Source organism: Armigeres subalbatus, chromosome 2 (assembly GCF_024139115.2).
Source record: "Armigeres subalbatus isolate Guangzhou_Male chromosome 2, GZ_Asu_2, whole genome shotgun sequence".
Taxonomy (NCBI): domain Eukaryota; kingdom Metazoa; phylum Arthropoda; class Insecta; order Diptera; family Culicidae; genus Armigeres; species Armigeres subalbatus.
This window is the reverse complement of record NC_085140.1, coordinates 43,002,814-43,015,962: the sequence shown is the minus strand read 5'-3', so window position 1 is coordinate 43,015,962 and position 13,149 is coordinate 43,002,814. Positions and strand designations below refer to the sequence as shown.

The window sequence follows — 13,149 nt, the reverse complement described above, 5'->3', positions numbered from 1 at the left end:
TCTCTCTATTCAGCATATTTCGTTCAATTGACGTTATTACCAGGTAGATCCCAATCTATAATGTCTGTTGCGTGCATTAGCTGATCAAAATAGTTTGAATTAGGAGCACAATCACCATTCCAAAAATAAAAGTTAGAATCAATTACGCCCATTTGAAAAAAGTTCCTAGATATGTTAAATTATTTATAACTATTATCGCTGAAAAATCATAAGAGAGATGCTTTGAATTGTTTGGTTTGGAATTAAAGATTGTATGATATCACTGCTCGAAGGAACATTGGTAGACTCCATGAAATTTTTTTTTTATCTGCTTTTTCTACTTAACATCTTAACATCTGGGTCAGTAGCAAGGTCGTCGTTTCGTTGACTAAGACAATCTACAAAATACGGAAACTCGAATAGCAAAGTTGTAAGTGCTCAAGAGCAAAACATATTATCTCTTTAAAAGCACACTTTGTCATACATAAGTCTAAAAAGTATCTTTATCTATTCGTATCTTTATCTATATGTCTCATGTTCTAGCAATCGCTAGAACTGGAAATGAACTTCCATACCGTTTCCATTACTATCCTATACCTTTAACTTGACTGTTCTAGCAGTAGCTGCTAGAATAGGAAATGAACTAAAAGCTTGTTTCCTACATCCAATTAGAAATTCTATCAGTTGCTTTCTCCTATCCTATCACATTGGCAGCTCGTTAACCAAGACGGACCTATGCCTCTCGAACCTAACCCAAAAATTCCAATAAATTCCGTATGAACTCGTGACAAGTGCAGAGGTATATTCGGCTTGCAGTGGGCGGGTGATTACATCATCATTTCCTCCCCCTTCCCTACATTGACTTGCATTCTGACGTGGCAGGCGCCAGTATGACCTAACAAGTGAGATTACCAGTACTTGTACATTGAAGATGAGTGCTAGTCCCAAGCAAACATCGGTTGGTTCTCTGTGCAAGAACAGCTTATCTGGTCATAATGGAGTAGCAACTACGGGAAGTCAATTAAGCTCAAGCTCACACTCATAAGTCTAAAAAGTACAAGCTTCCTTTTTCAAAATTTGAGTAGTTCCACTTTTTACAAAAATTGAGTAAGTTTCAGTGGTTTGCAACGGGCGCGTAGGAAAGGGAGGATATAATTCTTTTTTTCAAATGATGTCAGAAGACAAAATACGATATGGTTCCTGCTTTCAATTCAGGCATTTACTCTAGCGGTTCTCAACCTGGGATACATGTACCTTTGCTGGCCTCAAGGGTTACCTCGGACAAAAATGCTCAGTGGCGGATGTATTACTATTCCAATAAAAACTTATTATAAGTTTTGATAATTGTTTTATGTTTGATTCCAAAACTTTGCATTGAACATAATATGCATGGCGATGCGATCAGTTTATCAAGGCCTGTTAAAAGCGTAGTAGCTTCATTGCAAAGGCCTTCTTTGAAGCCTTTCGGAGGCTTCTTCTGAGCAGTTCGTAAGCCTCCCTTCAAAAGGTTTGGAATTCTTCTTTAAAGGAGCTTGAAAGCCTTCTTTCAAGAAGGTCAGAAGCCTCTTTTGAAGATACTCGGAAGTCTTCTTTCAAGAGGTTTGAACAACTTGCTAACAAAAAAGCTCAGAAGCCTCCTTCGAAGATGCTTGAAAGCCGCTTTTGAAATGGCTCGAAAGACTCCTTTCAAGAGGCTCGGAAGCCTACTCTCAAGAGACTCAAAAGCCTACTTTCAAAAGACTAAAAAGCCTACTTTCAAGAGGCTCAAAAGCCTCCTTTCAAGAGGCTCGGAAGCCTCCTTTCAAAAGGCTCGCAAGCCTCCTTTCAAGAGGCTCTGGAACTCGCTTCAAGAGGCTAGAAAGCCTCCTTTCAAGACGCTCAAAAGCCTTCTTTCAAGAGGCTCGGAAACCTCATTTCAAAAGGCTCGGAAGCCTTCTTTCAAGAAGCTCGGAAACCTCCTTTCAAGAGGCTCGGAAGCCATCTTTCAAGAGGCTCGGAAGCCTCCTTTCAAGAGGATCGGAAGCCTCCTTTTAAGAGGCTCGGAAGCCTCATCTCAAGAGACTCGGAAGCCTCCTTTCAAGAGGCTCGGACGCTTCCTTTCAAGAGGCTCGGAAGCCTTTTTCCAAGTGGCTCGGAAGCCTTTTCCAAGAGGCTCGGAAACGTTTTTCCAAGAGGCTCGGAAGCCTCCTTTCAAGAGGCTCGGAAGCCTCCTTTCAAGAGGCTCGGAAGCCTCCTTTCAAGAGGCTCGGAAGCCTCCTTCAAGAGGCTCGGAAGCCTCCTTTCAAGAGGCTCAGAGCCTCCTTTCAAGAGGCTCAGAAGCCTCCTTTCAAGAGGCTCAGAAGCCTCCTTTCAAGAGCTCAGAAGCCTCCTTTCAAGAGGCTCAGAGCCTCCTTTCAAGAGGCTCAGAAGCCTCCTTTCAAGAGGCTCAGAAGCCTCCTTTCAAGAGGCTCAGGCCTCCTTTCAAGAGGCTCGGAAGCCTCCTTTCAAGAGGCTCAGAGCCTCCTTTCAAGAGGCTCAAGCCTCCTTTCAAGAGGCTCAGAAGCCTCCTTTCAAGAGGCTCGGAAGCCTCCTTTCAAGAGGCTCGGAAGCCTCCTTTCAAGAGGCTCGGAAGCCTCCTTTCAAGAGGCTGGAAATCCTCCTTTCGAGAAGCTCTAAAGCCTCCTTTCAAGAGGCTCGGAAGCCTCCTTCTAAGAGGCTGGGAAGCCTCCTTCCAAGAGGCTGGGAAGCCTCCTTCCAAGAGGCTCGGAAGCCTCCTTCCAAGAGGCTCTGGAAGCCTCCTTCCAAGAGGCTCAGAAGCCTCCTTCCAAGAGGCTCAGGAAGCCTCCTTCCAAGAGGCCTGGAAGCCTCCTTCCAAGAGGCTCAGAAGCCTCCTTCCAAGAGGCCTGGAAGCCTCCTTCCAAGAGGCTCAGGCCTCCTTCCAAGAGGCTCTGGAAGCCTCCTTCCAAGAGGCTCGGAAGCCTCCTTCAAGAGGCTCAGAAGCCTCCTTCCAAGAGGCTCGGAAGCCTCCTTCAAGAGGCTCAGAAGCCTCCTTCCAAGAGGCTCGGAAGCCTCCTTCCAAGAGGCTCAAGCCTCCTTCCAAGAGGCTCAGAAGCCTCCTTCCAAGAGGCTCGGAAGCCTCCTTCCAAGAGGCTCAAGCCTCCTTCAAGAGGCCTGGAAGCCTCCTTCCAAGAGGCCTGGAAGCCTCCTTTCAAGAGGCTCGGAACCCTCCTTTCAAGAGGCTCGGAAGCCTCCTTCCAAGAGGCTCGGAACCCTCCTTCCAAGAGGCTCGGAAGCCTCCTTCCAAGAGGCTCGGAAGCCTCCTTCCAAGAGGCTCGGAAGCCTCCTTCCAAGACGCTCGGAGGCCTCCTTTAAAGAGGCTCGGAAGCCTCCTTTCAAATGGCTCGGAAGCCTCCTTTCAAATGGCTCGGAAGCCCCCGTTCAAATGCTCGGAAGCCTCCTTTCAAGAGGCTCGGAAGCCTCCTTTCAAGAGGCTCGGAAGTCTTTTTTCAAGAGGTTCAGAAGCCTCCTTTCAAGAGGCTCAGAAGCCTCCTTTCAAGTGGCTCGGAAGCCTTCTTTCAAGAGGTTCAGAAGCCTCCTTTCAAGAGGTTCAGAAGCCTCCTTTCAAGAGGCTCAGAAGCCTCCTTTCAAGAGGCTCAGAAGCCTCCTTCCAAAAGGCTCAGAAGTCTCCTTTCAAGAGGCTCGAAAGCCTCCTTCCAAGAGGCTCGGAAGCCTTCTTTCGAGAGGCTCAGAAGCCTCCTTTCAAGAGGCTCGGAAGCCTCCTTCCAAGAGGCTCGGAAGCCTCCTTCCAAGAGGCTCGGAAGCCTCCTTCCAAGAGGCTCGGAAGCCTCCTTCTAAGAAGCTCTTAAGCCTCCTTCCAAGAGGCTCGGAAGCCTCCTTCCAAGAGGTTCGGAAGCCTCCTTCCAAGAGGCTCGGAAGCCTCCTTCCAAGAAGCTCGGAAGCCTCCTTTAAAGAGGCTCGGAAGCCTCCGTTCAAATTGCTCGGAAGCCTCCTTTCAAATGGCTCGGAAGCCTCCGTTCAAATGTTCGAAAGCCTCCTTTCAAGAGGCTCGGAAGCCTCCTTTCAAGAGGCTCGGAAGCCTCCTTTCAAGAGGCTCGGAAGCCTCCTTTCAAGAGGCTCAGGAAGCCTCCTTCCAAGAGGCTCAGAAACCTCCTCCAAGAGGCCTCAAAGCCTCCTTCCAAGAGGCTCAGAAGCCTCCTTTCAAAGGCTCAAGCCTCCTTCCAAGAGGCTCAGAAGCCTCCTTCCAAGAGGCCTGGAAGCCTCCTTCCAAGAGGCTCGGAAGCCTCCTTCCAAGAGGCTCGAAGCCTCCTTCCAAGAGGCCTGGAAGCCTCCTTCCAAGAGGCTCAAGCCTCCTTCCAAGAGGCCTGGAAGCCTCCTTCCAAGAGGCTCAGAAGCCTCCTTCAAGAGGCTCAGAAGCCTCCTCCAAGAGGCTCGGAAGCCTCCTTCCAAGAGGCTCAGAAGCCTCCTTCCAAGAGGCTCGGAAGCCTCCTCCCAAGAGGCTGGGAAGCCTCCTCCCAACAGCCTGGAAAACCTCCTTCCAAGAGGCCCGGACGCCTCCTTCCAAGAGGCTCGGAAGCCTCCTTCCAAGAGGCTCGGAAGCCTCCTCCAAGAGGCTCGGAAGCCTCCTTCCAAGAGCTCAAGCCTCCTTCCAAGAGGCTCGGAAGCCTCCTTCCAAGAGGCTCGGAAGCCTCCTTCCAAGAGGCTCGGAAGCCTCCTCCAAGAGGCCTGGAAGCCTCCTCCAAGAGGCTCAGAAGCCTCCTTCCAAGAGGCCTGGAAGCCTCCTTCCAAGAGGCCTCAGAAGCCTCCTTCCAAGAGGCTCAAGCCTCCTTCAAGAGGCTCAGGAAGCCTCCTTCCAAGAGGCTGAAGCCTCCTTCCAAGAGGCTCAGAAGCCTCCTTCCAAGAGGCTCGGAAGCCTCCTTCAAGAGGCTCCAAGCCTCCTTCCAAGAGGCTCAGGAAGCCTCCTTTCAAGAGGCTGGAAGCCTCCTTCAAGAGGCTGGAAGCCTCCTTTCAAGAGGCTCGGAAGCCTCCTTCCAAGAGGCTCTGAACCCTCCTTCCAAGCGGCCCGGAGGCCTCCTTCCAAGGGGCTCAAGCCTCCTTCCAAGAGGCTCAGAAGCCTCCTTCCAAGAGGCTCAAAGCCTCCTTCCAAGAGGCTCAGAAGCCTCCTTCCAAGAGGCTCAGAAGCCTCCTTCCAAGAGGCCTGGAAGCCTCCTTCCAAGAGGCCTGGAAGCCTCCTTCCAAGAGGCTCAAGCCTCCTTCCAAGAGGCTCAAGCCTCCTTCCAAGAGGCTCTGGAAGCCTCCTTCCAAGAGGCTCAAGCCTCCTTCCAAGAGGCTCGGAAGCCTCCTTCCAAGAGGCTCGGAAGCCTCCTTCCAAGAGGCTCAAGCCTCCTTCCAAGAGGCTCGGAAGCCTCCTTCCAAGAGGCTCAGAAGCCTCCTTCCAAGAGGCTCAGGAAGCCTCCTTCCAAGAGGCTCAAGCCTCCTTCCAAGAGGCTCGGAAGCCTCCTTCCAAGAGGCTCAGGCCTCCTTCCAAGAGGCTCGGAAGCCTCCTTCCAAGAGGCTCGGAAGCCTCCTTCCAAGAGGCTCGGAAGCCTCCTTCCAAGAGGCTCGGAAGCCTCCTTCCAAGAGGGCTCAGAAGCCTCATTTCAAGAGGGCTCAGAAGCCTTCTTTCAAGAGGCTCGGAGGCCTCCTTCCAAGAGGGCTCAGAAGCCTCATTTCAAGAGGGCTCAGAAGCCTTCTTTCAAGAGGCTCGGAGGCCTCCTTCCAAGAGGCTCAGAAGCCTCCTTCCAAGAGGCTCAGGAAGCCTCCTTCCAAGAGGCTCGGAAGCCTCCTTCCAAGAGGCTCGGAAGCCTCCTTCCAAGAGGCTCAGGAAGCCTCCTTCCAAGAGGCTCAAGCCTCCTTCCAAGAGGCTCAGCCTCCTTCAAGAGCTCTGGAAGCCTCCTTCCAAGAGGCCTCAAAGCCTCCTTCCAAGAGGCTCAAGCCTCCTTCCAAGAGCTGAGCCTCCTCCAAGAGGCTCAAAGCCTCCTTCCAAGAGGCTCAAGCCTCCTTCCAAGAGGCCTGAAAGCCTCCTTCCAAGAGGCTCGAAGCCTCCTTCAAGAGGCTCAGAAGCCTCCTTTCAAGAGGCTCAAGCCTCCTTTCAAGAGGCCCGGAAGCCTCCTTTCAAGAGGCTCAAGCCTCCTTCCAAGAGGCCTGAAGCCTCCCTCCGAGAGGCCGGGCTGCCTCCTTCCAAGAGGCTCGGAAGCCTCCTTCCAAGAGGCTCGGAAGCCTCCTTCCAAGAGGCTCGACAGCCTCCTTCCAAGAGGCTCGGAAGCCTCCTTTCAAGAGGCTCGGAAGCCTCCTTTCAAGAGGCTCGGAAGCCTCCTTTCAAGAGGCTCGGAAGCCTCCTTTCAAGAGGCTTGGAAGCCTTCTTTCAAGAGACTAGAAAGCTTCCTATAAAGAAGCTTAGAAGCTTCCTTCCAAGAGGCTAGAAACCCTTCTTTAAAGAGGGTCGAAAGCCTCTCTCCAAAAGGTTTGGAATTCTTCTTTCAATGAGCTTGAAAGAATCCTGTCAAGAGGGCTCGGAAGCCTCCTTTAAAGAGACTTGAAATCAAGAAGGTCATAAGCCTCCTAGAAGCTATCAAGAAGGTCATAAGCCTCCTTCCAAGATACTTGAAAACCGCTTTTGAAGAGGCTTGGAAGCCTCCTTTCAAGAAGCCTGAAAGCCTCCTCTCAGAGGCTCAAATGCCTCCTTTCATGAGGCTCCGAAGCTTCCCTTCAAAAGGCTTGGAATTCCTCTTTCAAGAGGCTCTGAAGCGTCCTACCAGGATGCTGAAAAGCCTTCTTTGACGAGGTTTGAAGGCCTTCTTTTAAGAGGTTCGGAAGCCTGCTTTCAAGAAGCTTGGAATTCCTCTTTCAAGGAGTTTGGAAGTCTTTTTTCTATAGGCTCAAAAGTGTCCTTTAAAAATTTTCTTGCCTCCTTTTAAGAGGCTCAGAAGCTTCTCTCAAGAGGCTCGGAAGCCTCATTTTAAGATGCTCGGATGGTCCGAAGTTTACTTTCAAGAGACTCGAAAGCCTTCACATATCCTCAAAGACTTATAGGAAGCTTAATGAAACTAAATTTGAATTGGAAAGTTTCACGGAATAACAAAAATTGCAGACAACTTTATGGAGAGCCATGCTACCCAAAATCGCATATTTGTCCCCTGTAAATAAGAAATCCGGAAAAGATGAGACTGACATGCGATCATAGGCAGTATATATCGTCAGTTTTCAGTTCCGTTTTCTGTAGGTACATCTCATAAGTAATGCTTATTTTCATTCAGCGAAAAAAATAGGGGGTACCTCAATGAATGTAAGAGTTCGAAAGACCGCTGATTTACTCGAATATTCTTCTAATTCAGGAATTTTCACGGTTTAAGGCGAGGCAAGATACGATCCCTTCTTTCAAAGGATGGCAAAATGTCTAGCAGAAGGCAAAGAGGCTATAGCTCATTCTTTTAATTCAAACATTTGCTCGGTTCAATACAAGGGGCGATATCATCCCTTCTTTGCTACGTTTGAGGCAAGCGAAAATATGCTATATACCAAAAAACTCAGCTTGACAAATAAAAGTGATGTCTTCGTGTATGAGCGTTTTATGAGAGCGCGAAAATGTGGATTTCTTTTAAAAAAATACTTTACGCATGAGAAATACATACGCATGATAGAATACGAATTGTTATGTTATGTCAAATGGTCTTCATATCAAACAGCGTTATTCTAAACGACTTTATGCTAAATGACCCAGACCCGGTAGATGCCTGTAACTTACAGGCCAAGTAATGTTTTTGTTTCCTTTTTCGATCTTGAAAAAAAATGATTCAGGTATACCTGAATATATTTTTTATATTTTCTAAATTTGCTACGGAACCATGGGTTGGTTTGTAATTCTGTATACGAAATCGCTAGATGCTTATACAAATATTGTATAACACCTTACACTTTGACAAGCTTTTCTTGGAGTTCCCTGAACATCCTGTATGGATATTTGCATATGCCCAGTAGTTGATTTTCATACAGAATTGTAAGAAAATTTAACAATTAGGATTGCTACTTTCGCTAATACGATAACGAAATGCTACTCAGTCTGCTTTTCGTCCAATTCCTGTACGTATGTTAAGTAAGTTTTATAACTAAAAATGCTAAAAAAAAATTATAGTAGATTCGCATTTTATTGGCTTTTAACCGCCTTATTAGTCAAGTCTTAGTTAACCGTCAAGTTAATAAAAAGGAAAAAAGCAACTCAAATAAAGGGAAAAATCACGATGCGTTCAAAATCTCACTGACCAATGTCAATGTAACGAACTTAAAAATTGTGTTAGAACTACCGATGATCGCATATTTGTAACAATTGCATTTTGGTTGATTTATTAAATCGTTTTTCAATCCTCCCCACAAACTCAATCATTTCCAGCTTACCACAGATAAGCATGATAATAAAGCCTATTTTACTGTTGTGGAATTAGATGTAGTAAATTGAGCTTTTTGAACGATTCACAGGCTGTTTACATAATGAACAAAAATGCGAGTGCTACAAATATGGGATCATGGACAGAGTAGCTGGACTGAGATTAATATTACGAAGTAAAATTCTTGAAACCAATTATATCAATTTTGTTGAATTATATTTTATTTATTTATTCCTACTTGACGCATATCGCTTCACCACCAGTTCTTCTTCTCGTGCTCCTTGATGGTGACAGTCACGGGTACAGGCTTCTCGACGTACACTGGCTTGTGAACGACCACTGGAACGGGCTTCTCAACATGAACTGCGTACGGTTTCGGCACTTCGACGTATTCCTTCTGGACAACTGGGACCTTCACTTCGACTGGGTATGGAACGGGACGATCGACATGGACTGGCACTTTTTTCTCCACATACACGGGTATCTTCTTCTCAACGTACACCGGAACCTTCTTCTCGACCTCTACTGGATATGGGACCTTCACATGTACTGGAACGTGCTTCTCAACCTCAACTGGGTATGGCACTGGGACTTTCTTGGTGATCGTGGTGGTCAGGTGCTTTACTTCATGGTGGTTATCGTGGAGGTCATCGAATCCAAGCGAATCGTGTCCGTAGCCCAGATCCCATAGGCCGCGTTTGTCCTTCTTGCTGGCGGAATTGTCGACTGCAGCACAGGAAGCAACGGCCAAAGCCATTGACAACACAACGAACGCCTGAAAAAGAGCGATTGAAATGCGAGTTAGTGTTTAATTAGTTGCGTAAATGTATTAATTACGAATTGATACCTTCATGTTGGAGCTACCGTTGGATGAACTTAACCGGTGGTGTTTGGGCTGATCAGATGGAGCGATCAAAAGCGAATGATATTTTCTGCGATGGATGGGGTCGGTTTTTATATGATACCGATTCGATCTTTTCAATATTGTGAGCATTACTTTTCTTTCTTTCGCACCTTCGAAGAGTACCCATAGATGACATTGAGCAAGCATTGAGAGAAATCAAATGAAAAAAGTCTAACTTAAAGCTATCTGAAATATAAATCGTTGATTTTAAAACGCTAGAATGTATGTAAAAATATTACTGACTTAAGAAAGTTTTAACTGATTTAAGAAAGATTTGAATACAGATAATAAGAAAATGATGCTTCTATAAGATTTATTATTAAAATTCTAAAACTCTGAAGTCTAGAATATAATTATTGTGTACACCCAAACAGTATATCACAATTACCAAGCCCTTTTGATATTCGTTTTTGCCAACAGACGTTAAAGGTTTACTTTCTTCACTATTTATGTTTGTTAAATCGATTGGCTTAATCGGTCAATGTGTTCCGGAGTTTTTGCCAAGACATTATTTTTCACCAAGCGTACCCACGTGGAAAAATATTACAATTCGAATAAAAACTCAATAATTACTGCAATGCACTTTTTTATTTTGTTGCTTCGACCACTTTACCACTTGAGGACACATATTTTCAAATAATATTTGTGACGACTATTTTTGCATTTTGCGCCCAATTTTCCAATTCGGTTATTACAAGTATTACTAAAACATTATGATTCGGTGTTTTTCGAGTGATCAGAGGGGTAGAAAATTAAAAAATATCAATATAAGAAATTTGATCAACTCATTGTATTTGCTGAGTTTTATGGAAATTCATGAAACTGTTTCAATATTTTATTTAACATTTGTTTTGCCCCGAAGTGATGAGAAGTTTTTGTTATAGAATATGTGTACGACTTACAAAATAAGTCTCACGCTTAGGATCGATTACTTCTTTCGTTAACTGGATTAAAACTAACAACCCTGATTGATATTTACGAGATAAGTCAGCTTTGGGCTGAAAGTCTCTTTAATAATATAAAAAAAACCTGATCGATGATTCTGATGCAAGGAACAACCTTCCATCATCACCTTTATCCATAAAATCTAACACATATGGCATTAATAAAAGTATCAGACTAATTCCAAATATTCCTAAGCACTATTTTTTATTAAAGAGTATCCCTCTTTTAAGTCTACCTCAAAGAAATCATCTCTTCAATATTTCTAAAGATTAGAAGATAGGTATATTTGTTTGATTTGGGATGAATAGCAACATATTATAAGCATCAGAACGTCAACATCAGCATCAGATTTATAAGCATGCTATCCCACAATTGTTAAATAAATATGGTCCGAATACGTACATAAAACCAAAGAACTCCAACTAAATTAGATACAATGAAAACTAATAAAATTTGTATTTTTATACATGCGAAATTAAGAAGTGTCAGTTCTAGTTTTACTATTGATTTGTAATGTATCGATATCAGTATAGCGTTGAAGTTTATAGCCAACTTAAATTTCTTTCAGAATAAAATATCTCCTATTTATACATATCTCTCAAAATGTTCAATGCCATTCATGATTACGATGAGAAAGAAATAAACGCAATGCTCACAAAATCGAAAAGACGAAATCGGTATCATATAAAAACAGAGCCCATCGGTTGAAAAAGTATCATTCGCTTTTGATCGCTTCATCTGATCAACCAACCACCACTGGTTTAATTCACCCAACGGTAGCTCCAACATGAAGGTAGCAATTTATAATTAATTCATTAACGCAACTATCTGTGCACTAATTCGCATTTCATTTGCTCGTTTACCAGGCGTTCGTTATGTTGTCTATGGCTTTGGCCATTGCTTCCTGTACGGCAGTTGACGATCCCTCCAGCAAAAAGGACAAACGCGGTCTGTGGGATCTGGGCTACGGACACGATTCGCTTGGATTCGATGACCTCCACGATAACCACCATGAAGTAAAGCACCTGACCACCACGATCACCAAGAAAGTCCCAGTGCCATACCCAGTTGAGGTTGAGAAGCACGTTCCAGTCCATGTGAAGGTCCCATACCCAGTAGAGGTCGAGAAGAAGGTTCCGGTGTACGTTGAGAAGAAGGTCCCCGTGTATGTGGAGAAGAAGGTCCCAGTCCATGTCGATCGTCCCGTTCCATACCCAGTCGAAGTGAAGGTCCCAGTTGTCCAGAAGGAATACGTCGAAGTGCCGAAACCGTACGCAGTTCATGTTGAGAAGCCCGTTCCAGTGGTCGTTCACAAGCCAGTGTACGTCGAGAAGCCTGTGCCCGTGACCGTCACCATCAAGAAGCACGAGAACAAGCACTGGTGGTAAATTATTATTTGTAAAGTAGGACTTAATAAAATATTCAAATTCGATTAATTTATGTTACTTTTATTCAATCTATTGTCGGCACTTGTGTGGTTGTTGTAATTGATTCTTTATTACCGACTTGTGTAACAAATTTGGTCGTAAACTCTTTTTACAGCTTTAAGCTTAAATCCATACACTTGGAATATTAAAAACTTATCACTTTCACTTCAACATTTAGCTTCTTAAACGTCAAATGCCGCAACGGATCTGTCAGCTTTGATTATCTGGGTCTTTCACTGCTTTCTTAAGAATTTCAGACCAGCGTAATCGTAATCAGGAAAAGGTTCAGGTCGTGATCTTTCAGAATCGCTGGGTCTTCCTTTCGTGCAAAATGTCCATGGTATGCCCTATTCTAAGCCCAGACAAAATTCGGCCGAAATGTCGATCGTCACTGTAAGCGTATTCCATTCGTTTAAGGTGTTTTTAATTTGCCTGAGTTTTAAGTTGTCCTCGTGCCCTTTTTTGTGCCATGTTTGAATTGATTTATAATGTATTAGGCGTTTTAAGTCTGTATGGGGCTTTTCTATGTCTATTTGGATTTTCAAACGTTGGACTATTTTTTGCAAGATCATCTGCCTTATTGTTGCCAGGAATGTTAACATGTGCTGGAACCCAGCAAAGTTTTGTGTTTCCTGATTTCCACGTCAACGAATAAAACGCATAAAGCTCTTTTGCAATTGTTTATCGCATTAACCCTCTGCAACCCAAATTTTTGTTTTCGCTCAAAATCACTCATTTTTTTTTTAATCCGCCATTTTATCAATTTCACACTTTGTATTTTTGGAATTTTGTTTTGCAAGTTTTTTATCCAATCAAATAATTTCTTGAATATATTGAACTTGAAAATTTTTAATTTTCAGGAGTAATTTGTTTTATTTTCCGTGTAACGATTTGGATAAATATTTTAGCGTGTAAAATTCACCTATATAACCTTCTATTGAATAAGGTTAGTTGTAGAAAAATACTAAACTACAAATATTTCACTCTTCAAAGGTATACGAGCAAAAACACGGAAGAACAAAATATTACTCAATTTTCAATATTTTTTATAAATGTGTAGAGCTTTGAAAATTGACTTTAAACCACATTTAAACATGCATTGAAGTTTATATTATTGATCAACATCAAAAACTTTTCAAAATCTGATTAATTAAAAATTACGAAAAAAAAAATCAAAATATCCCGTCTAAAGGCGGTCTTGGGCACTAGAGGGTTAATTACTACGAATGCTTCGGCGCTGAATATTGATAGATTTTTAGTAGGCATATCGATGTATGAAGTTTGAGGTTATGAGAACATATCCCGCATCCGACGCCATCATCCATTTTGAGCCGCCGGTGCATACATGCATGGGGTCGGGGTTCCTCGAGCAATTTTTGTCAGGAAGTAGTTCATTGTGGTTTTTGCGATTATTAGATCCAATGGAGGTAGGCCACTATCTCAAAGCATACTTTCAATTGGGGTACAGTAAAATGCT

The 13,149-nt window shown here is 44.2% G+C and overlaps 3 protein-coding genes across 9 annotated transcripts in view; 2 read left to right on the top strand and 1 right to left on the bottom strand.

Moving 5' to 3' along the window:
* The window catches only part of LOC134218493 (kazrin), a 410,880-nt gene that overhangs the window by 143,553 nt on the left and 254,178 nt on the right, over positions 1-13,149 (top strand). The gene's annotated exons all lie outside the window — the stretch shown is intronic.
* Positions 8,591-9,326, bottom strand: LOC134214320 (zinc finger protein 512B-like). Its single transcript, XM_062693722.1, has 2 exons — positions 9,244-9,326; positions 8,591-9,171 (listed from the first exon to the last, which is right to left on the bottom strand). The coding sequence occupies exons 1-2, from the start codon at positions 9,247-9,249 to the stop codon at positions 8,650-8,652; spliced, it is 528 nt and encodes a 175-aa protein (XP_062549706.1). The 5' UTR covers positions 9,250-9,326; the 3' UTR covers positions 8,591-8,649.
* Positions 10,958-11,681, top strand: LOC134214319 (zinc finger protein 512B-like). The gene is made up of 2 exons (XM_062693721.1): positions 10,958-11,038; positions 11,112-11,681. Exons 1-2 carry the CDS (start codon positions 11,033-11,035, stop codon positions 11,631-11,633), a joined length of 528 nt encoding a protein of 175 aa, XP_062549705.1. The 5' UTR covers positions 10,958-11,032; the 3' UTR covers positions 11,634-11,681.